Here is a 24,438-nt window from a genome sequence, read left to right as displayed (position 1 = left end):
GCCACACCTGAAGGGTGGTGCAGGCTGAGGGCGGTCACTCTCCCTACCCTTTGTTAGTTTTCCGGCTGCTCCTTCTGCCAAAAGTGGGGTCTGGGATGGGGGGTGGCCATCTGCTGCTAGCAGCTAGTGGCTGGAGTGGTGCTTCCAAGGCGGTATGGCCTTTGGAGCTTCCTGCCAGAGCAAGGCATGTTCCTTGGGGAGGAGGGGTGACACCTCCACCCTTGAAGAGCTTTGTCTTTTGGTCCCAGAGAGCTGAGGCCCTCACCCCAAGGATCCAGAATCGTGTCTGGTGGTGGCAGGCTGGTTTGAACTAGCCAGTAACCATGCTAGTGTGGTGTAGGTTTTGCAGGGGCACCTCTAAGAAATCCAACACTGGTAGTAGTGAGGGTTCATTACTCTAACATTATATAAGCTGGGAAACTCACAATGACCAGTGTCCAGCATGTGTAATTGCTATGCTCCCCTGTACACTTACAAGCTTTAAGGTTTTGTAAAGACACAGTAAGGGGCACTCACATGCATTATAGTGACCCTGCCTAAGGGCTGTAAGGCCTGTCAGAGGGGTGACTTACCTATAGTACATTCAATGTTAGTGGGCACAGCGCTTTTGGTTAGTGCCATGTTGAGTTTGCAACTTCTAAAATCACCTTGCCATGATTTCCAATAGCAGTCTGCACGAGGCTGGTGTGGGGCCTTTCAGAGTGGCACATTTGGTGCTGCAGCTCTGGGAGGCCCTCTTTAGCACCCATGCCCTGGGTACCCAAGGTACTATTTACTAAGAACTTACAGGGGTACCTGAGGAGCCAATACATAGTACAGCTTTGGGGAAATAGATCAGGCCCTGGGAGCCTGTTCAACAGGGGCCCAGGGCACTTACAATTTTGAAACCACATAATTTTCCAAGCCTAACCATGTAAAAAGAGGCCTCTCTCCCACTTATCCACCCCCTCTCCAATAAACGAAAGGGGATGAAACTACTTCATCCTCTTGGTCTACAGGGCATTTTCTTGTGCGGCCTTATTGACAGATGGAGAAGGTTTGGCAACCAACACTTCCTAAATCATTCTGGTACAATAAGAATCATCAATGTTTGAGTCTCATTAGCAGGAATGGGATCTGAGAAAGAGTTGGAAAGGAGTATAGAATTTTGTTGGACCGACTGACCAAAGAGGACATTGTCAGACATAGGGTGGTCCCTCAAGCTTTTTACCCTCACTTCTCATATTTTGCTGAATTCGTTTTGGTTGGCCGTAGGACTCCGTACACTGTTCCATTGCTAACCAGTGTTAAAGTGCTTGTGCTCTTACTGTTTTCAGCAGGACTAACCTAGTACATGTATCAGATCCGCACTCCATTGTGGTCAGCATGAACTTAGACTTTCAACCGATCTTGCGCAAACACATAACCGCGAGTGGCGCTGTTATGGTTTTAGGTGCATTGCTTACCTTAAATCTTTGCCTATGCATATCTCTGGTTCTACAGATTGGATTTTTCTTGTTTGGGTGTCAAAAAATGTACTAAATTTGACTCTATATTTCTAAATTGGGTGTTGGGTTTTCATTTTATTACTGTTTAAGTGCTGCTTAAATACTTTACATAATGCTTCTAAGTTAAGCCTGGTTGCGTTTGTGCCAGAGTATCAGAATGTTAAGCACAGGTTAACTTGGGGACTTTCAGGGCTCCTTTGACAAAGACTGCAGCTGTTGCTTGAGTAAGGTTTCACCCCGCTCAACCAACAACCCAATTTTTCACAGACTGCCAACTGAGCAAGGTTCTCACACTCTTGAACATATATTTCAGCATTCATAATTTTGGCTTGTAGCAAATATATCCACTTGAGGAACCACCAGTCTTGGAAAATGTCTTATAACACATTACTGTCTAGTTTCTATTTGTGAGTGTTAATTATGTGCTTAATGGATGTACTGCTTGAATGGATAATTTCCTTGCTATGAACCTGTGCTACATTGCCTGAGCCTCTAGAGATAGGGCCATGGTGCCACTCTTTAACTTTAAATAATACTTAGTAGAAATGCTTTCAATACGAGATGTACAGTCTAGAGTTCTAGGATATTTATACCATACAGTTTATGTTTCTTTGACCACAACGCCATGTATTGTCAGGTTCTGTAGAGGGACTCCCCAACCAGTCAGGGATGCATCCATCACTATCGTCTGAGAAGGTAGAGGGAAAATGAATTAATATAAAAAGATTCTTGGTTTCGCGTCACCATTTGAGTGATTGTTTCACTAGCAGCACTAGCTTCAACTTGTCCTCCCAACTGTCTCCGTATATAATCCACCGGTCTTCAATGCACTGAAGACACATGCATTGGGTACTAAATAAATACACTAGGCCATTGTTCCCAACAGAACCAGGATGTAGAATGAAGAGAAACACTGTGACAGCACTGTCTAGCAGCTTTTTTTGCAGAACCAATAGACACAGTAATTAATTACTTGGCTAGAAACTAGCCTGCCTTCCTTGGATGACCTCTACAGAATCTTGGCTGCACTCTCTTGGCAGATCTTCTACAAAGGAGGACATTGGTTCCCAAAGTGATCTATTGCATCTATTTAGAAAGGATGCATCACTGGCTGTCTTAAGAGCAGCCAAAGCAGATCCACACACTTTGTTACATGAAGCATTAATCTTCCTGCTTTCCTGTTTTGGAGCTTTTGAAGTCTCTGGCGCATATGCATTTCCTTCTTAGAGATGTCACAATTATTGAGCTGGGTTTAGACTCTTGGTGTAGAAATGGTGGGCCTTGTTCTTAGACTTTATACTTCTTAAGAAGCCTCAGAACTACATTTTTAATGGACAAAGGTAAGAGAAACATTTCTTCTACTATTTATAAAAATAAAAAAAACTAGAATCAGAGGCAAAATTGGTATTCGACCTGCCCTGGGATGCATTATTCGAATGATTATGGAACCAATGTGTGAGGGACATCGAATTGGATGTTTAGCTTATTAGCATCTCATGAAATAATGTGGTGATGCCATTCACAAGAGATGTGTGTAATAGAGACGCTGCCAGTGATGTTGTATTGGTTGAAAAAGACTCAGTTGACAAACGCCCTGAACATGGTGAATTTGTAGAGACCTTCTTTTGCGTTTACCTGGTGTTCTTGGAGGTAGTGTACTATTCTGATGGGATTACGCAACTGGTGATGAAGCTTTGGGATTTTCCTTAGTGGAGACACTGACCTCCTCCCTTGAATGTATCTGCAGAGGTGGTTAAGTACCCTGGCTAGGAACACTGGCAGGAATAGTCAGTTTGGAATCTTTGCTGGCAACGGTAAAATCAGCCTAAAAAATAACAAATGCCCTGATGGAGATCCTGAAAAGTTAGTGAAAGAAGGATTTCTCAACGTTGATTTCTTCAACAGCATATATCTTGAGAATAACCTCAAAAGTTTGCAGGCAAGTGCCTTGAGGGCAATCTCTCAGACGCTGAAGACAGTATCAGCAGTGAGGTTCGTGCCGTCGATTTGAGTCACTTTGTCACTGAAGCCACTGTCAAGCTGGACTTTGATGCTGAACATGTCATTATTGAGGCTTGCCTTGATGTCGAATATTGGTCCTGTGACTGTGAGAAGTGCATTGAGTGGTGGTAACGGTGTTTAGGACTCCTTTAATCCCTGGATCTTCCCTCCCGGGAGTACCTCTGGAGCAGATGCCAAGGTTGGTAGAGGAGTCACCCCCTCGCCCCTGCTTCAAGGTTTCTTTCTCCGCAGCTGAGATCTTCTAACTGCCCTCTCCAGCAAAACACGTCTATGCTTCAGCGCTTTCCTTGTCACTTTGTGACAGAATGAACAGCTTGTGACAGTGGGTAAGCAGAAAGCACACCACAAAAGACATCTGACACAGCCTTATTCCTCCCAAAGGAAGGGAACTTCACAAAAAGTGAAGGCACAGTGAGTCAAAATACCTGACAAATGCGGGACAGAGGAGATGGTAGAGGTGAAGGGACACAAAACTTCAATTGAAGTGAAAAAATATCCAATCTGAGGAATTAAACCTCAAACAGTGGGAATAAGAGTGCTCAAGATTCTGGTCAGTTCTCGCAGGAACAACCTGGGGCTGTGAGGCACACAGCCAGTACAGTTACTGCTGGGAGACGGACGCTACTGGCTTCTTAAAAGAGCAGTGTGTGCTCCTTTTGAACCAGTGATTTTTTATATATGAGGCTCCCTTTATCCTTTCACTTGTCTCTACTGTAATGCAGGGCGCTGAAGCTTTTCTAAGTTAAGGGCTAACATTCTGCAGTTAGGAGCTGCATGGTAGCCATTTTCTATGCTTGTAAAGTGAGAAGTCAGAGAGAAAAACTCAGTAAAAGCTGTCCTGCGTACTACTAATATGGAGATGAAATGGAAGTTGCAAACTGTGGATTGTGTACCTCCAGTGAATGCTTTTTGCCACAATACAACAGAACTGAAAGAAGCGGTCTGGGGCCCGCCACGCATTGGTGGGAGAGTTCTATACTGATGACTCCAGTAAGGGTCCTGCCATTCAGAACTGAATAAACCACCGGATGGCTGGTTATCAGTGCCATTTCAGTACTAGGGAGAATGGACAAAATCCCATCTCAGCTTTTCAAGAGTTTATCCTTTAGTCATTCAAAAAGTGTCATGGTTTCCTTACTCTGTCCCAGAGGTGAAAGAGCTATACATTTACGTTCTGCACTTTATCTTCTAGGTTGGAAAGGCTGTACTTACATGCACCGGGATATAGATATCATAGTTGTTTCCAGAGTCAACGTCCACTGCATGAAAACCAGCACACGAGCCATAGATCACCTTTAACCTTTGGCCTTCTTCAACAGTAAGGTCAACGAGCTGTGGCCGGTGTGGAAGATCTGCAAAAGACTACACAAACAGTACATTTCCAGGTCACCAGTAGCACAACCAAGTTAAAGCAACATGACTGGCAAACAGGCGGTGTCAAGTGATGATTAACTGCAAATGAAAGGGAACCGGCAACCCATCAGAAGACCGAAAATATGTGCTGCATCTAAGTCAAGCTAAAACGAAGCAAACTGAGAATTTTTATCACACAGGCAGGTAAAGTTACATTTAGAAACGTTCTGCAAACCATTAAACATGACTTGTTTAATAAACAAAGAGACATGTTGGTTGTATCTGAACTGTATTCCAAGGGACTCCTGTGCTGGCTGAGTCTTGGTGTTCTCATTTAGGACAACTTAGGGATGTTTTTCTAGACAGCTTCTTCCTTCAGACTTTTTTCTGTGCACTGTGCTGCTCATGTATTATTTTGAATTCTGCTTCTTATTCTCCTCCCTGTTCATCTGATCCATGTTGTACAACATAATTGGAAAGAGCGAGTACCCTAGGCATGTTTATTTACAGTTCACACCTTGGCTGGGCAGTTCATCAATGAAAGCAACGGAAAATGTTACCTACTTGCAACTACATTTCTTCAGCACTGGAATCTTTCATAGACTAACAAACCTCAATTATTGCCCAACATCAAACCAGGAACTTTGTTCAAATAATGTTAATATAGCATTATCCCAAATCATAACAAGCATTGAAAACAACCGCCGACTGCCAACAGCCCACCCCCCTCTTTTATACCCTAAAATCCAGCCTGTAATTGGTTGTGATCAGTTCAATCCTCCTCAAAGGCACCACCTATCAGATTTTTGTAGCCGGTCACACAGAGACATTGTTAGACTCATGATTGGGGTGAGGGTGAGCACATATGAATCTATGAAAGAGACCAAAAGTAACTTTTTCCTTCTCCAGCAGTAAATCTTTTTTTGATTCACATGCTTGAATTAAGATTATCAAAACAGTACACTAAATAAAAATACTATACCTGCACCAACTACCCTCACCTTAATGAAATAGCTCAAGTACCACTGGCCTGTCCCACTGCTGTCTCAGATCTTGCTGTCTGCAAACTGTACCTCTCGTACAGAGAGCTCCCACTTTGCACTGAAGCCGCCTGCCAGCTTTGGAATCACACACAGAAATCCATCTGCAAATATTCTGGAATGGGGTCTCCACTAGTTTTATTGCTGAAGGAGACAAACAGCTAGCCACCCTTCCATTTAGTGTTTGTCCTGTGAAGTCTGAAGTTTAACATCGCTAACATCCAGCTCTTTCTGCCGGAGTCACTGGATGAACAATGAAAGATGGCAGATTGCCTTTTTCATCTACACAGAATGAAGAAGGCCCTTTTGGAACAAAGTGTGGAATTGTGGCTAACTTGACTTTGTTCTTGGAAAGAAAGGGTGCTTTAACCAAGAAAACATTGTCTTGTTCTCTAACTCGACCGGAGGATATTAATACCAGAAGAAAGAGTTTCCCATGAGAGAATATGCAAGGATGTCTTGAATTGGTTCAACTGGGTCTCGCATGAGGGCCCCGAAAACTGTGTTCAACCCACAAGCAGGTGGTCTTTTGATTTATGGAGGATAACGTCTCTCAAATTCTCGAATGATTCTCACAGAGAACAGTGAATGTTTAAAAGGGGCATGTAAACACTTAAATATACTTGGAAGTGTTGCTTTTATTTGTTGAAACAGCTCTTGCAGAGAGCAGGCAGTCTGAATGCAGATTTAAACCTCTGAATTCTATTTCTGAAGCAGCCAAGCAGTAAAGTGGAGGGAGGCTGGGCTGTGATGCTGTCCTTGCCTGTTTCTCAGGAGGAGCTACGGATATGCCTTGAACTAACTTAGTCTCTCCACCGATAGGTGCTATAGATCCGTGTACAAGAACTTTTACTGGAGCACCCAGGATGAGGCAGCAGTATTCCCAATGGGACTTCTGCAGGATCCTAAGGATCAATGGCATCTATGGAAAGGAGCAGGCAAATATTCCTGAACACAGCACTGAACGTGCTTATCCTTGGGTTCTTTGATGCCACCACTTACCTGTGAAGAGCGGGCATTTTGCGTTCTTTAGCGTTGTGAAGAGATCTAACCCTGGAATTTCACAACTTTGAAACACTAATTGTAGTTGCCTGGAGCGTATCTCCCATTCATGGGAGGCAGATACTGTAAGCATTACTACATCTGCCGACACGTTGTGTACTCCTAGTACATGTTCTACTGTTAGTGTGGCCTGGGGTTCCATCTCAATGCTATTGTTTTTGAGCTTCTTGATATAGGTTTCAACAAGATCGTGTTCCTCCTGGTTTCATATTGTAATGTTGAGCTGACACTCTCTGTTCCTATCAGTGCTCTTCTGCGCCTGTGGCAGTAAGGATCTTACCATTACTCTCACCCCTCTAAATTTTAATATGTTTAGGTGGAGAGACTGTTCTTGATGGAACCAGAGCACACCCGTTGCCTGCAGGTGAACTCCCCACTTTTCAGGAAGGCATTCATTGTTAACTGAAGCTGAAGGTTTTGAAGAGGCAGGTCTTGCTCTGTTAAGATATGGTTGTCGAGCATTCACCATGAAACTGCTATCTTTGTTAGTGGAGTGATGAGCACACACGTGTCTCAATGCTCGTTCACTTGCTGCCACTGAAGGTGGTTGACTCAAGCATATCTGGTAATGTTGTCATCTTGGAGCTTTGTTGCGTCGTGTACTTCTACAGCTCGATTAGGTCTAAAATAGGACATCACTCCCCCAACTTATTCTTGCTGAAGAACAGCCTCAAATATATTCCTTCATCCCATTGGTTCTTGGGGAAAACTCAACTGCGTTTGTGAGGAAGAGCTTTACAATTTTTCATTATGGACTCACCAAGGGAAGTTGATTTCCTTCCTTTAGAGGCCGGGGAGGTGGCTTTGAAGTGGACTCTATTGCATGTCCCCACCAGATGGTCCTGGACGCTTTGTGTGATGAATCCCCTACCCTGACCCTGAAAGGACTGGGGTGGTTGCTGCTTGGGTGGTGGGCCTTGACATTTCATCTAGATGAAACCCTTTGTGATGCCTCAAAAGGGGTGAAATTGTTGGGGGTACTGGCTTCGGGTGTGGAGAGACGAGGGCGAGTGCAGTGTCTTATTTTCTTAAGGCGTTGTCAGGTGGGTTTGGCATTCTCGGCGTAAAGGGGAGACTCTTCAAATGGGATATCCACAAATGACACTTGAACTTTGACGGAGAAGCCCGTGGATCTCACACTTGTTCCGAGTGCTCTACCTAAGCATTCATCATGTCCAGGCCTGACCATATGACACATTTAGCAGTGTCCTGCCCATCTTGAATGGTCTGTGTCAGATTGGCGCAGAGGTCCTCTGGGACTGCTGGCAAGATTTCTGGGACCATGTTCGATAAAGCATGAGAGAGTTTACACCCAGTAAGCAAGTAGCATCTGAGGATGAGGCTAGCAGAAGGAAATACTGTCTTCCCAAACAAACCTTGATTCTTTTCAACTCTAATACGGGGGGTGGTGGGTAAACAATTATGGTTAGTGGAGGGCTGTACTACGGGTGGAATGCAGAGTTAGAAGAGAAGGGTGACCTGGAGCTAGCTTGTGATGTGCCACCAGTCTGTTTACAGGGCAAAGGTTTGTCCCAAATGCCCACGAGGGTGTTGGTCAGGACCTCACTGAACAGCCATAGAAAGACTGCCCAGTTTGCAGCACCACTGTAAATACTTATGTCTTTACGTCAACAGAAGGTAACTGTTGGTCCAACATCTCATCTCCTCACCTAAATATCATGGGAAATGAGGCAGACTCGTCTGTGGGAGGACGGTGGGGAGAGACCATTCTTGTGTCGGGAAGTATCCAGCCCATTGACCTGTTGTACGTCCAAATAAATCATCATCTTATTGTGGGGTGAACTCATTCCCACTGCCACAGTCCATGTCCCTCAAAACCTGGTTGGCTCTGGCCCGAGACCGATCATAATAAGTGTTGTACAAGCATGTGATTTTTTAAAGTCAAAAATAGCTTTATTTTGGCTGTAACACACCTGAAATTACCTCTTCTTCAAAGGAGGCGAATGGGGGAAATACATTCATCCAATTTCTTTTTTTTTATATCTCCTACTTTCGTCTTCTAAAATATTGGCATGTATGAATTGCCGACTTTGTCCTCGTCGGCGAGGTCACTTTCATCGATATGATTGTTGGTGGTTGCTCTGCGGTCGCGACCATTGCCATTACTGTCAATATCAGCAAGGCTTGGACGTCATTTTGGGGTCGCAATTGCGAGCCTGGGCTTGTCCCTTGCTACATCTGATGCGGTCTCTGTAACCCATGGCATCAGATCTGAGGCGCTGCACTGCTGTTGTGTTAAAAAATAAGGCTTTTCTCTGTAAAACAGCAGCAACCCCAGTGGGAGAGTACAGAGTTGAATCTTGCAAGTGTTTCAATTTGGGCCATTGAGTAAGGTATTACCAGCAACACTTTCTTCCATGCCACTCAGCCCCTCAGTACAACTCTGCTTAGCATGTAGGCTCCGACTTGTCGTGTGTTTCAATGACCTCGACTAAATGAACTCATGGAGGCAGTCTGTTCTGCTGTCAGAGCCTTGCACACAGATACAGAATGTTTCCAACTTTTTCTTTTTGGCAAATATTTTACCAGAATGGCCAGAATTATTATGTCAAGGTTGGCTAACAAAATGGGAGAACCAGCTGGACCTTCTACGTTTCTTCATTTTCAATACAAACCTAAAGCATCAAATAAAAAATAAACCATTCCCAAAGTATTTTGCAGATGTTTACCTTAATACTAAATCATAAGGGAAAACGGAGAGAGAAATGGAACATTAAAAGAGGATTTTACATAGAAAATTGTACGTCTGTCCCAATCCCTAGCCCTTTAGTAACCTCAAAACATGAGCAAGTAGCCTGAATGTTTCTTTAAGGAAGCTGTGACCCTAGTTACTCCAGCAGAACTAAATAACTGGCAAGTTTTAAGTTTGCATATGTATATGGATGTCATTTTGGGGTAGTTAGAGGTTGTGATTCCAGTCAATTAGGCGTTCAACACTGAACTACCTGGGACAACAGTAGATTTATGATTGTCTGCTTTTCAGCACTGAAAGCATGCAAGAGCCCCCAAGCCCAGCAAACCCTGGTTGCTATTTTAGGTTTATAGTTCAAAAGCGAAAAAATCGGGATTTGACTTGTTTTTGAGTAAAAATACTGGCCAGGCCATTGAAATAGTGGTAAAGTGACAATCTTGGTCAGGGACCCACTTCCAGCTATCATAAATGGCAACATTTCGAACCATCAAAAAGGGAAGTTTTGGAAAAAAAATTGTGGGCCTTTATTTTCCCCACTGAAGTATATTGATTAGAAGGCACTTTTAGCAGGGCGACTGCTAAAATAAAGAAATGTTTACCTTTCAAAATCAAGAGTCTCCCTCCTGACTCGGGCCTGTTGGCATGTGTGAGTAATGCTCAGATTTATGTACTCTCTGCCCCTCTTCAGACTGCCCACTAGTGCAGCTCTCCTGCCACTGACAGTGCCCAGTCCAGGGAAAGGACACAGTATGCTTTAAATGTGTTGCACTGAGGTGGGGAAGGACAAACACAAATGAGGGGGCTAAGACGGGGTAAGTCAGGAGTTCAGTGAGGCAGAGGAAGTAAATAAGAGAAGAAGGTGATGAAAATGGGTAAATAGAAAGTGACGGAAAGATACAAATAGAAAGAAAAGAGGGACTGAGGCATACAGGTTAAGGGAAACAGAAAGCTATGGGGAGGGAGAAAAGCACAGAGTGCAGAGACATGTAGTGAGTTGTAAAGTGGTTGACAGCACGAGAGGCATACGTAAGAAGACCAAACTTTTCAACAGAGAGAGAGAAACACAAGCTAGAGTTCAGGTAGTGAGAGACCAGGAGAGCAAAACCGCGAAAGAGGGTGAGATGGGAGGGAACAGTAACCACATGGGTGAGGCAGGGAGCACACAGACTTTGTCTGTCCACCGAGCACTACTGGCCTAGCTGTGGAGCACCCCAACCTTCTTCACACTCTTTTGTTTCTGTGCTACGCTTGGACTTTACAAAGCTCAGTAACATGAGCGCCTTCTCCTTAGGACCCTCATCCAGATCCTTCTATGGAGCCTGCTGCAGTGGGATCTTCCCTAACCTAACTGTCTTTTTTGAATAAGTAATGATCAGTGATTATTTACTATTTACACAGTGCTCACGGCCAGAAGTGTGCAGCTTGCAAGCAGTTAGTAACCCCTCCACCACATGCAGGTCATCTCAGCGGACAGGACCTTATAAACACCGTGTCGCAGGGAGCGAACATTGCGAGCTGGATTCAGAACTTGTCTAGTCTTATCTTGCTACAAACAAGACGTCCCTGGCTGCAACTGCGCAGTAAGAGCAAACATCTAAACGAATGGTCCTGGCGTCTTCTGTAGGCAGTGCTGACCTCAGACAAGTGATATATGACTGATCTCGCCCTGCTCGCGTATCCCAGGGGCCCCGCGCAGCCTTCAGCTTTGCAACTGACAGGCTATTCAGTAAATGCCTTCACTCTGCTTTCATCCTGTGACCAAGGACCTGGACATCTCACATTGACAAGTCAAAATCCGAACCTTGGCTAGCAGGACTTCAGTAAACGGAAACCAATTCGCACAAGTAAATAGGGCCCTGGTTCAGTGGTTTGACCTAGTTAAGTCTTCGAGTTACTTACCCCTCTCAGTCCACAGTGAAGCACACAATGAAAACCGTATAACTCCTCCAGTTTCACTTTCAAGGACTCTGATGCAACTAGCCAATCTTTGCAATAATATCCCATTGTAATCATATTTTCCTAAATATGAGTTAATAAGGAGGGCATGCAGAAATAAGGTTTACTTCATGGGAACAGTACATAATTATTTGCCCAAGAACCTCATTGTGGAAGACATAACGTTTGGATTGTGAGTTCACGCAGAGTGTCCTAAATCAAGGCAAATTATGTACTTATTGAGATCATGTACCTGGTACCCATTAACTGCCTGAAATGTGCTAATTAATAATGCATTTCCGTAGACATATATGAGCATCTAGGCAGAGCACAAAAGGTATCCATTAACTTCCCTGGTCATATAGGTGGAAATATATATTGGATTTGAGATAAAGATATTTGTAGCGTCTCCTTTCTGCTAGCTAACGTCAGATTTGAAATTTAGATTTATAATATTACACCCACTTCCTTAATGTCACTTCTTGTGGTCCATCAGGGCCCAACAACTCCTGATGTCACTCCCAAAATGTCTTTGGGGCTAGAAGTCATTTGATGACATTTGGGGGTCAAAAGGCACGCAATGCAATTTCAGCAATACCCCAGACATTTTGATCGACTGATGTCCATGCGGCAATAACAGAGCTGATGGAGACGTTATTGCCTACGGACAGCTCATCAACAGAGTCTTGGTCATCTTTGAAGGAGGAGCAGACGACAACAATGGGTTCATCATCGATGCAGTGTCCTCATAGGTGAATGTGCTCAGCTTTAGCTGGAGATGTCACTGCTGGAGATTTGTGGTACTTCTTCAGAGTATCCCTAGAAGATGTATTACTGCTTTTCCAGATCTTTCCCCCGAGGGCTTGTCACCTCGGCAAGATGGACGTCCCCTGATTACAGGACCAGAGGGCCCTTAGGAAGCAAAAGATGATAGCTTCACCACCTCCACAGAGATATCAGGAACAATATTACAATTGTTGGCTTCTGGGAGAGTACTTTTAACATATTCATCATCAGGCGAAAGTGTTTTAAGTGCCAAAGAAGCCAGCACTTTTTATCTGTAGGGTTCTGGCTCTGAGGTCCTTTCATAAGGAGCACTTCATTGCTGGGTGTTCTTCTTTGTGAATACCAAGCAAACCCCATGAGGATCAGTTGGAGAAGCCATTCTTGCCCGCAGGCATCACAGGGGCTGAAGAGACTTTTCTTCTTGGAGCACTCTGCCAACTTCAAGAAAAAAGAGGATCAGACATCCACCCACAAAACAAGTGCAAGCTTCAGCTTCTGCAAAAGGAGGTAATAGATGAACTAATGGAAACTCTACCAAAAAATACCCTAGAAAACAGCAGGGACAATTACCATCTATTCACCAGACGGGAAGGAGAAAATCTGACAGGTGGTGCCTCAGGGGAGGGTTTGAGCTCGCAGCCTATCCACATGATTGGCTGGAAGTTGGGCCATAAAATGACGCGGGTGGGCTATTGGTACTCTATGGTTGTTTTCAATTTATTTGCAACATTGTTTCCTGTATTGTGACAGAAGTGACTACTGAGGATTGCCTGCCTGACATTGGGGAATAATTCAAGGATAAAAAAAGAATATAACGGAAGGCCCAATGCTGGAGAAAAGAAATCAACCATCAGGGAAAAGTTAAGACCCACAACCCCAGGATCCCTTGCACTCCTGTGCTGAATACCAGAACACTTAATCATAAAGATGAGAAAAGTTGGTTACCTTAAACGCCATGAACTTGTGGTAAGGCTTCGGCGCCCAAGCGTAGACCTCCACCGAATTCTTCAACGCAATCACTAGAAACTTGATGCGTTCATATTTTACTAAAACAAACACACAAATAAAAACGTCTGGTCACTATACTGTCACTAGATGGTGGAGTGACAGGAAAATGTCAACGCTCCTGCATTTTAACACCTGAAAAGTACTCTGAACATTTCTGTTTAAACATCTCAAATAACACACATCAGATTAAAATTCACACACGGATATAACGAGTAATGAAAATGTCACTTACCCAGTGTACATCTGTTCGTGGCATCAGTCGCAGTAGATTCGCATGTTTTGCAATAGCTCGCCATCTGGTGTTGGGCCGTAGTGTTACAAGTTGTTTTTCTTCGAAGAAGTCTTTCGAGTCACGGGACCGAGTGACTCCTCCTTTTGTCTCCATTGCGCATGGGCGTCGACTCCATCTTCGATTGTTTTTCCCCGCAGAGGGTGAGGTAGGAGTTGAATTGTAGTAATAGTGCCCATGCAATGGAGTGACTAAGTATGTACCTATTTAAGGTTGAGATGATACATATACAAATAGTTGAAGGTACCTTCCAAACTGCTACAGGCTCCCGGGGAGGCGGGTGGGCACATGCGAATCTACTGCGACTGATGCCACGAACAGATGTACACTGGGTAAGTGACATTTTCAGTTCGATGGCATCTGTCGCTGTAGATACACATGCTGTGCATAGACTAGTAAGCAGTTATCTCCCCAAAAGCGGTGGCTCAGCCTGTAGGAGTGGAAGTAGTCTGAAATACTGTTCTTAATACGGCTTGACCTACTGTGGCTTGTTGTGCGGATAACACGTCTACACAGTAGTGCTTGGTGAATGTGTGAGGCGTAGACCATGTGGCTGCCTTACATATTTCTTGCATTGGGATGTTTCCTAGAAAGGCCATGGTAGCACCTTTCTTTCTGGTTAAGTGTGCCCTTGGTGTAATGGGCAGCTGTCGTTTAGCTTTAAGGTAGCAGATTTGGATGCATTTAACTATCCATCTGGCTATACCTTGTTTTGATATTGGGTTTCCTGCATGAGGTTTTTGAAATGCAATAAATAGTTGTTTAGTCTTTCTGATGTTTTTTGTTCTGTCAATGTAATACATCAATGCTCTTTTGACATCTAATGTATGTAGTGCCCTTTCAGCTACGGTATCTGGCTGTGGAAAGAACACTGGAAGTTCCACTGTTTGATTTAGATGGAACGGTGAAATAACCTTTGGCAAAAATTTAGGATTGGTCCTTAGGACGACCTTATTCTTGTGTAGTTGTATAAAAGGTTCCTGTATTGTAAACGCCTGAATCTCGCTTACTCTTCTTAGGGAAGTAATGGCGATGAGAAATGCCACCTTCCAGGTTAGGAACTGTATTTCGCAGGAGTGCATGGGTTCAAAAGGTGGACCCATAAGTCTAGTTAGGACAACATTTAGGTTCCATGAAGGAACAGGTGGTGTTCTTGGTGGTATAATTCTCCTACGGCCCTCCATGAATGCTTTAATGACTGGTATCTTATATAGGGAAGTTGAATAGGTAGTCTGCAGGTATGCAGATATTGCTGCAAGGTGTATTTTAATGGAAGAGAAAGCCAGGTTAGATTTTTGTAAGTGAAGCAAGTAACCCACTACATGTTCTGGAGTTGTGTGTAAATGTTGTATTTGATTAATATGGCAGTAGCAAACAAACCTCTTCCATTTACTTGCATAGCAGTGCCTGGTGGATGGCCTTCTGGCTTGTTTTAATGACTTCCATACATTCTTGGGTAAGTTGTAAGTGCCCGAATTCTAGGATTTCAGGAGCCAGATTGCTAGATTCAGCGATGCTGGATCTGGGTGTCTGATCTTTTGGTTGTGCTGTGTCAACAGATCTGGCCTGTTGGGCAATTTGATGCAGGGTACTACTGATAGGTCTAGCAGCGTTGTGTACCAGGGTTGCCTTGCCCAAGTTGGTGCTATTAATATGAGTTTGAGTTTGTTTTGACTGAGTTTGTTTACCAGGTAAGGAAGGAGAGGGAGAGGAGGAAAAGCGTAAGCAAATATCCCTGACCAGTTCATCCATAGGGCATTGCCTTGGGACTGTTTGTGTGGGTATCTGGATGCGAAGTTTTGGCATTTTGCGTTCTCCTTTGTCGCAAACAAGTCTATCTGAGGTGTTCCCCAGAGTTTGAAATAAGTGTTCAGAATTTGGGGGTGAATTTCCCATTCGTGGACCTGTTGGTGATCTCGAGAGAGATTGTCTGCGAGTTGATTTTGGATCCCTGGTATAAATTGTGCTATTAGGCGAATTTGGTTGTGAATTGCCCAACGCCAAATCTTTTGTGCTAGCAGGCTTAACTGCGTGGAGTGCGTCCCCCCTTGCTTGTTTAGATAATACATTGTTGTCATGTTGTCTGTTTTGACGAGAATGTATTTGTGAACTATTATTGGTTGGAAAGCTTTCAGTGCTTGAAAAACTGCTAGAAGTTCTAGGTGATTTATATGCAGTTTTGTTTGATGAACGTTCCATTGTCCTTGTATGCTGTGTTGATCGAGGTGTGCTCCCCACCCTGTCATGGAAGCATCTGTTGTTATTACGTATTGTGGCACTGGGTCTTGGAAAGGCCGCCCTTTGTTTAAATTTATGTTGTTCCACCACAGAAGCGAGAGGTAAGTTTGGCGGTCTATTAACACCAGATCTTGAAGTTGACCCTGTGCCTGTGACCATTGTGATGCTAGGCACTGTTGTAAGGGCCTCATGTGCAGTCTTGCGTTTGGGACAATGGCTATGCATGAAGACATCATGCCTAGGAGTTGTAATATCATCTTTGCTTGTATTCTTTGTGTTGGATACATGCGTTGTATGATGGTGTTGAAATTTTGAATTCTTTGTGGACTTGGAGTGGCTACTCCTTTTGATGTGTCTATTATGGCTCCCAGGTATTGTTGTACCTTGCGCGGCAGAATTTTGGATTTTGTGAAATTGACGGTGAACCCTAGTTTGAAGAGGGTTTGTATGATATGATTTGTGTGATTTGAGCACTCTATTAACGAATGGGCCTTGATTAGCCAGTCGTCTAGATATGGGAACACATGTATTTGCTGCCTTCTTATGTGTGCAGCGACTACCGCTAGACATTTGGTAAAGACTCTTGGTGCGGTTGTTAATCCGAAAGGCAGTACCTTGAATTGGTAATGTATTCCCTTGAATACAAACCTTAGGTATTTCCTGTGCGATGGGTGTATTGGTATATGGAAATAAGCATCCTTGAGGTCTAAAGTTGCCATGTAGTCGTGTAGTTTTAGCAATGGCAATACTTCTTGTAGTGTGACCATGTGAAAGTGGTCTGATTTGATGAAAGTGTTCACTACTCTGAGGTCTAGGATTGGTCTCAGCGTTTTGTCCTTCTTTGGTATCAGAAAGTACAGTGAGTAAACTCCTGTGTTTATTTGTGTGTTTGGCACTAATTCGATTGCATTCTTTTGCAATAGTGCCTGCACTTCTATCTCCAGGAGATTGGAATGGTGTGTTGTCAAATTTTGTGCTTTTGGTGGTATGTTTGGAGGGAATTGTAGAAATTCTATGCAATAACCATGTTGGATAATTGCTAGAACCCAAGTGTCTGTAGTGATTTCCTCCCATGCTTTGTAATAATGACTTATTCTTCCCCCCACTGGTGTTGTGTGGAGGGGGTAAGTGACATGTGAGTCACTGTTTAGTAGTAGGGGTTTTGGGGCTCTGAAATCTTCCTCTATTCCTAGGGAATTGCCCTCCTCTATATTGTCCCCGAAAACCTCCTCTATACTGTCCCTGGTAACTGGACGGTGTTGCTTGTGAGGTGCTGGCTTGTGTGCTCTGACCCCGAAACCCCCCTCGAAAGGGTGTTTTACGGAATGTGCTGTAATTCCCTCTGCTCTGCGGGGAGTAGAGTGCGCCCATGGCTTTGGCAGTGTCCGTATCTTTTTTGAGTTTCTCAATCGCTGTGTCCACTTCTGGACCGAACAGTTCTTTTTCGTTAAAAGGCATATTGAGAACTGCTTGTTGAATCTCTGGTTTAAATCCAGACGTTCGGAGCCATGCATGCCTTCTGATAGTTACAGATGTATTAATTGTCCGTGCAGCTGTATCTGCAGCGTCCATGGAGGAGCGGATCTGGTTGTTGGAAATGGTCTGTCCCTCCTCAACCACTTGTTTTGCCCTATTTTGTAAGTCCTTGGGCAGATGTTCAATGAGATGTTGCATCTCGTCCCAGTGGGCTCTGTCATAGCGCGCAAGTAGTGCCTGGGAGTTCGCGATGCGCCACTGGTTTGCAGCTTGTGCTGCGACTCTCTTACCAGCCGCATCGAACTTGCGGCTTTCTTTATCTGGGGGTGGTGCATCTCCAGATGTGTGGGAGTTGGCCCTTTTCCTAGCTGCTCCTACAACTACAGAGTCTGGTGGCAGCTGTGTAGAGATGAAAACCGGGTCTGTAGGAGGCGCCTTATACTTTTTTTCCACCCTTGGTGTGATTGCCCTACTTTTGACCGGCTCCTTAAAGATTTCTTTTGCGTGCCGGAGCATACCAGGGAGCATAGGCAGGCTTTGGTATGAGCTGTGGGTGGAGGAGAGTGTGTTGAATAAAAAATCATCCTCGACCTGTTCTGAGTGGAGGCTTACATTGTGAAATTGTGCTGCTCTAGCCACCACTTGAGAATACGCGGTGCTGTCCTCTGGTGGAGATGGCTTCGTAGGGTATGCCTCCGGACTGTTATCCGACACTGGGGCGTCGTATAGGTCCCATGCGTCTTGATCGTGGTCACCCTGGCTTATGGTGGTGTGAGCTGGGGAGTGTGATGGAGTTTGTGCTGGTGAGACGTTAATCACGGGCGGAGGAGAGGGTGGTGGGGTAACTCTTTTCACCACTTTTGGTTGTGGTGTCTGTTCAGTTTGGAACTCCAACCTTCTCTTTCTTCTAATGGGGGGAAGGGTGCTTATTTTTCCTGTCCCCTGCTGTATGAAAATACGCTTTTGCGTATGGTCCACATCAGTTGATGGTAGCTCTTCCTCAAACCTATGCTTTTGCATTTGGGAGGTTAGCGAGTGCTCTTCTGTATAAGAGCCTGAAGCTGGGTCGCTTGCAGTTTGTTTCGGCACCGAAACCCTGTCTGCGTGTTTTTTCGGCTCCGAGGTGACTTTTTTCTTTTTCGGGGCCGAAACCTCTCGGCGTCGATCTTCTTCGGTGCCGCTGTCTCAGCGTCGAGCCGTGTCCACACCGGCATCTCGGTGTCGAGGCTTGTCTCCAGCACTTTCTCGGTCCCGAGAAGGCTGCGTGCCGGTGTCTCGACCGGAGTCGGACGATCTCGGCACTGTTTGGGCCTTTTTCGGTGCCGACGGTCGGTCACCGAATTTATGGGTGGAGCCATGGCCTGATGGCAGTGGCGTCCCCTGGGCCTTGTAAATCTTCCTCTGTGTGGTTTTCGACGTCTTACTCACGGTTTGTGTATCGTCGAATCCTTCGGAGTCTGAGTCTTGGATCGAGAAGGTACCTTCCTCTCCTTGTTCCTCGAACTCTCGGTGGGCTGTCGGCGCGGACGCCATCTGAAGTCTTCTGGCTCGACGGTCTCGGAGTGTTTTTCGGGACCGGAACGCACAACAGGCCTCACAGGTGTCTTCACTGTGCTCAGGTGACAGGCACAGGTTACAGACCAAGTGTTGGTCTGTATAGGGGTATTTATTGTGGCATTTGGGGCAGAAACGGAACGGGGTCCGTTCCATCGGCGTTCTTCAGCACGCGGTCGGGCCGACCAGGCCCCGACGGGGGATCGAAAAACTACCCCGAAGGGCACCGGAGCTCTTCGATCTTCGATGCGGTGTTGAATCTAACTACGCCGATCCCGAACGCAACAATACCGACGAAAATCTTCCGAAATTAGCTATCTTTCCGTTCCGAAACTCGGAGCGACAGGAACACGTCCGAACCCGATGGCGGAAAAAAAACAATCGAAGATGGAGTCGACGCCCAAGCGCAATGGAGACAAAAGGAGGAGTCACTCGGTCCCGTGACTCGAAAGACTTCTTCGAAGAAAAACAACTTGTAACACTCCGGCCCAACACCAGATGGCGAGCTATTGCAAAACATGCGTATCTACAGCGACAGATGCCATCGAACATATGTCTAGCCTTAGCAGGTCAGTGTGATGTTTTTAAAATTGAAAGCCTATGTCTCAAAATGAAGACAACAAAACATGGCGCCTCTTGAATGTGATGGTGATAGGCTTGCAATTTTTTATTTTTAAATAAAGCATCGGATATAATTTTAATTGAGTAAGTACAGTTACTCCCTAGCAGGTGCACTTAGAGGGGATATAGAAACCTTTTTTTAGGTTTAATGGACACCGTGAGAAAATGTGATTATTAGCGGCACAAAAAAGGCTTTGAATTTCTATAACTTGAAGACATATTTAAAAAGGATAAAAACATAAAACATTGTCAAAGTAAAGCATAAGCCCACCATCCTTGGTACAGATGTGCAGTTCTTTTGTAAGGGATGTTCAGGAATGCAGAGGAACAATGCAATCACTCACAGTGCAAGAGAGTCAATGGCTGAAGTGATCCGAACCCCTGCCCTATGCTGGGATTAGCAACATGTGGATGGCGGACGAGAAGACCTGAGGATGAGGAGGTCTGACCCAAAGCTCCTGTGTGTATGTATATATCTATTTTTATTTGTGTTTTTTTAATTGCCTGAGGCTATGAAACAACTAAATATGTCTCTAGGCCTGACCTAAGAAATGGCTACTTATGGTGTCCTAACCCAGAAAAAGACCTTTCAAATACTTCTATTGCAATTTTCTTTTCAAACATGTCAAATTCAAAATCCTCTGGAACTCGACTAGAGGAATGCTTGACGGTTTTAAATGTTTATTAATATTATCTTATCCTTGTTTTGTACAGTATGGAGGTTTGATAAGGACAGTTTTACTTACTCTGTAACTATCGGTTTAAAGCTTGGGGTGCTCTAGATTCACATGCTCGTGCACTCCTACCTTTTAGGGTTGGGCCCAGACTTTTTAAAGTTGCTTTTTATTCTAAGACATGGTTGGCAGCAAACAGCCTCACAAGCCCTCCCTTCATCCTAATCCTAAGTATCCGAGTGTTTTTCCATCTTAGGTTATGTATTTTGTTTTATAAGCTCCACTGTGGACAAAGGGAATGGTCGGGAGGCATCATGTGACCAAACTCTTCTTTGAAGAAAGGTTTAACAGATTCGTCTATACTGGCGCATTATGCAGTTGAAAAACCTCCTCTAGTGCATTGGTCCATTTTTGGGAAGGCAGGTGGGCACATGTGAATCTACAGCACCTCAAGTACCATTTTCCGTGCTGTATGATTACATTCTCAGCTTATAAAGCAGTGCCACCGCCCACCCCTAGCAGGAGATGAAGCAAATTTGTGAAAGAGAGTTTTAAGGACTGCTTATCCAACTAAGACTCTTGATGGACTTGAATATTCATCCATATGGTTTGGTAAACGTGGGTGGTGTTGATGAGGCAGCTTCTCTGCATATGTCTCCTAAAGGTATGCCACAAAGAAAGCAATTGTAGTGCCTGTCTTGCTGGTGGAGTGCCCCTTAGCACTCAAGACAAAGGACGGTTAGCTGGCGTATAATGAACAAACATTTGACTACACAACATGCTATATCTGGCTTTGAAAGGGATTTCTCAAGTAGAGGTTTGACAATCCTGACAAAGAGCTAATCTGTCTTGCATACGGACTGTGCTTTGTCACTGTAATACATTAGTGCTCTTAAGGGTAACTCGTGTAGCGCTCTCTAAGCGAGGGACTCAGAGTGTGTCAAGAGATTTGGTAACTCTAAAGTTTGGTTACCACAGAAAGGGGAAACCACCTTGGTAAGGAGACAGGAATTGGTTCTTAGGAAGACTCTACATCTGTGAACCTGATAGTTTTGTCAGAGAGGGAAGGTTCTTCCACTGGTATAGCATCTAATTAACTAAGTCTCCGAAGCGAAGTGATCTCAAATAGACCATAAAGATAGCATAAAAGGTATTGCATTGCGCAAGAGTGACGTGACTCGAAGGGTGGCTCCAAAATCTGGCTAAGTACCAGGTTAAGGTTCCACATAGGACCACTGGCACCCATGGAGGGATACTCAACAATGCCTTAATGACAGGCATTTTCAAGAGAGAAACATGTTATTGTTTTGCAGTGATTGCTGTTAAATGTATGTACGCTAACCCTGCTTTGCACTAAAACTTTCATTAGCTGTGTGTTTTTATTGCAGTAGTAATGTACAAATCACTTACACTTTGCAGGGCACCTGCGCAGCAGGCTTGTGGGTCTCCTGCAGGATTTGCATACATTCCACAGGTAATTTGAGATACTCAAACTTTATGTCCACGGGGTTCAAATTGCCACGTCCATTTCCTGAGAATTGTATGTCTGAGCTCTCCTTGATGCTGAGTTAGAAGATATCTAACCCCTAAGGGGGAGCTTCTTGTATGGGTGTAATGACAGTTCCAGGAGCGCTGACAACCTGAGTGGTCTTGCCTACGTTGATGGCATTAGAATGAGACTGATTGACATTTGTTTGAGGTTCCTCATCACATAAAGAATAAGGTAAAAAGAGGTGGAAAACTGTAGGCAAATATCCCTGAGTAACTCATCTACAGTGCATTGCTCATGGACTGATGGTGTGGGTATTTTGCATTTTCAGCTGGGACTGATGAGTCGATGGTGGATGTGCCCCACACCAATGGAAGTACTAAGCACTTATCTCCCATTTGTGTACTTGTTTATACATTCTGCTTAAGAGGTCTGCAAATTCATTTCCATCCCCCCACCAGATATTGTACGAGGACATGTATCTGTTTACGTATGGCAAGATCTTTTGAGCTAAGGCCGACAGCGGAGGTAAGCAAGTCCATCCCTGTTTTTGAATGTAATACATGACAGCCATATTGTCCGTGTGCATCAGAACTATTTCACTTTGAATGAGCATGTAAAAAGCTCTGAGTGACAATTTTATTGTCAGTTCGAGGAAGTTCGTATGGTAATGTCTTTGCTCCTGAGTCCATGTAGCCTGACAATCACGTTGTCCAGGTGACCTCTCTGTCCCATGAATGAAGCGTCTATGATAATGTTGACCTGCAGGTGTGGGTGCAGAAAAGGCCTGCCTCGTGACAAATCCTCTTAGTTCCACCATACAAAATCTTTCCATTGAGCCACTGCTTGTGAGCAATGTGTGACCAGACACTCCAATAAAGCCTGCATTTGGAGTTATGCGAGCGGACTATGGCTACGCAAGGGGCTATAATCCCCAATAGTTTAATTAATGTTTTCACAGGTAATAAGTGCATTGTCAAAAAAGGCACAGCAGCTGCTACAATGCCATCATCCTCTCTCGGATTGAGTAGAATTTTCCTGAGAGTGAGTTTAACACCACTCCTAGGAACAGTTGAATTTGTTGGGGTACGAGATGGGAATTTCTGGCGTTCACTTTGAACCCTAGCCTGAGTGATAGCAACAATGGTACCTAAACATGCACCGGGCACTGTGGTCAGTTGAGGCTCTTTATCAGCCAGTCGGTCAGATATGGAAACACATGAATGCACTGAGGCAAAGGTGTGCTGCAGCCGCAGCTAGACACGTTAAATACTCAATGTTGTTGCGACCCCGAAGGACAGCACCTTAAATAGCTAGTGGTGCCACTTACCACAAACCTTAGTTAGCAGTGATGGGCTGGATAACTGGGAATGTGGGAGTAGGCCTCCTTCAGGTTGAGGCCTGCCACCTGGTCTCCTACAGAGCAGAGGGATGGCATCATGCAGGGTGCAAAAGCGTGCAGTGACAGAGTCCTGAAATGGATGACAAGGCCCAGGTTCATGTCCTTTCTGGGGATGAGGAAATACAGCGTGTACACCAACAGCCCCGGCTGTGGTGCAGGTAAGGGTATGATGCTTCATATGCTGAGAAGGGCTCTTACTTCTTTTTTGAACATCAATGGTGCTCTAGGTTGATTGAGCGCTGCACCAGATGTTGTAGATCATCAACCATTTCTGCACTAACTCACTTTCATGCTTCCTATAGGCTTCCGGAAGATGCTTCGACAGTTCTTCCATCTCCTGCCAATGGTACCTATTGTACCCGAAGACAAGACCCACAGATTGGACCAAACGCCACTGTGCGACAGCCCAAACCGCCACACATTTCCCAGTGGGGCCAATTTCTGTCTCTTCTTGTCTGGAGGCAGATTGTCCCAGTGCCCTGCGCAAAAGCTCTGTTTAGAACCGTATGCACACCAGAGAGTTAGGAGGCACATAACCCCAGGAGTACATTAGGCCCTCTATGGCCACCTTTTAATTTTTTCTAATCTGGGGTTGTTGACCCTGCCCTGCAATGGCTCCTTAAAATGTTCTGCCGCTCATAGACTCATGCTTCAAAGGACAGGCAGGAACTTGATGAAAGCGTTCTGTCTTGGAAGCAGTTTCAATGAACAAGTTATCTGTTTCCTCCATCTTGTGCAGTTTGAGTTGCTGGTGGGCAGCTGCCGGTTAAACAATTGATGATGTTGAGGTGTCGTCAGGAGCGATGATTTAACAGAGTGAGGCTCCAAGCCAGAATTGTGTTGGGTATAATCACCTTAGTCTTCCTGCAGGTCATCCTGAAAAAAGCCCTGGTTATTTGGACTTCATAAGTATAAGATGTCTCCTCAAGCACTTTCAGACAGCGTCTTCTAGAAGGCAAATCTCCTTTTCTTACAGAAAGTGGGATTTTGCTACTGTGGCATTAGTGGGTGGAGAAGGATTTTCATTAGAGTTGGATGGGTAGGAAGGCTCCTTTGCTTAACATCCATGATCTCTTGCCGGTCTATGGGCACAAGGAGCTTGCTCAAAGCAAAACCAACATAAACAACTTATTTGGAACCTCAGTGCCAATTTCAGCAGCAAGGTGGTGGCTCAGTGTCCGGGCCTTGGCTGATGACCTCTCATTTTGGTGCTGGGAGTCCTTGCCTCGTAGCCTGTAAACAGCTGAGGCCAGCTCTTGGCCCTGGGGCTTCCTGAGGACCACAGCTAG

General features: G+C 44.8%; 1 protein-coding gene across 7 annotated transcripts in view; it reads right to left on the bottom strand.

Annotated features, from left to right (window-relative positions):
- MINK1 (misshapen like kinase 1) overlaps positions 1 to 24,438 on the bottom strand; it is a 503,992-nt gene that overhangs the window by 37,492 nt on the left and 442,062 nt on the right. For all 7 annotated transcript variants that reach the window (XM_069215741.1, XM_069215740.1, XM_069215743.1 and 4 more), the window contains 2 exons: positions 13,344 to 13,444; positions 4,722 to 4,871 (listed from right to left, as the gene is read on the bottom strand). In XM_069215741.1, the coding sequence (XP_069071842.1) occupies positions 4,722 to 4,871; positions 13,344 to 13,444 (251 nt within the window). The remainder of the gene's footprint in view (positions 1 to 4,721; positions 4,872 to 13,343; positions 13,445 to 24,438) is intronic.

The sequence above is a fragment of the Pleurodeles waltl genome, chromosome 12 (assembly GCF_031143425.1).
Source record: "Pleurodeles waltl isolate 20211129_DDA chromosome 12, aPleWal1.hap1.20221129, whole genome shotgun sequence".
NCBI lineage: Eukaryota > Metazoa > Chordata > Amphibia > Caudata > Salamandridae > Pleurodeles > Pleurodeles waltl.
This window is presented reverse-complemented; position numbering and strand designations above follow the sequence as displayed.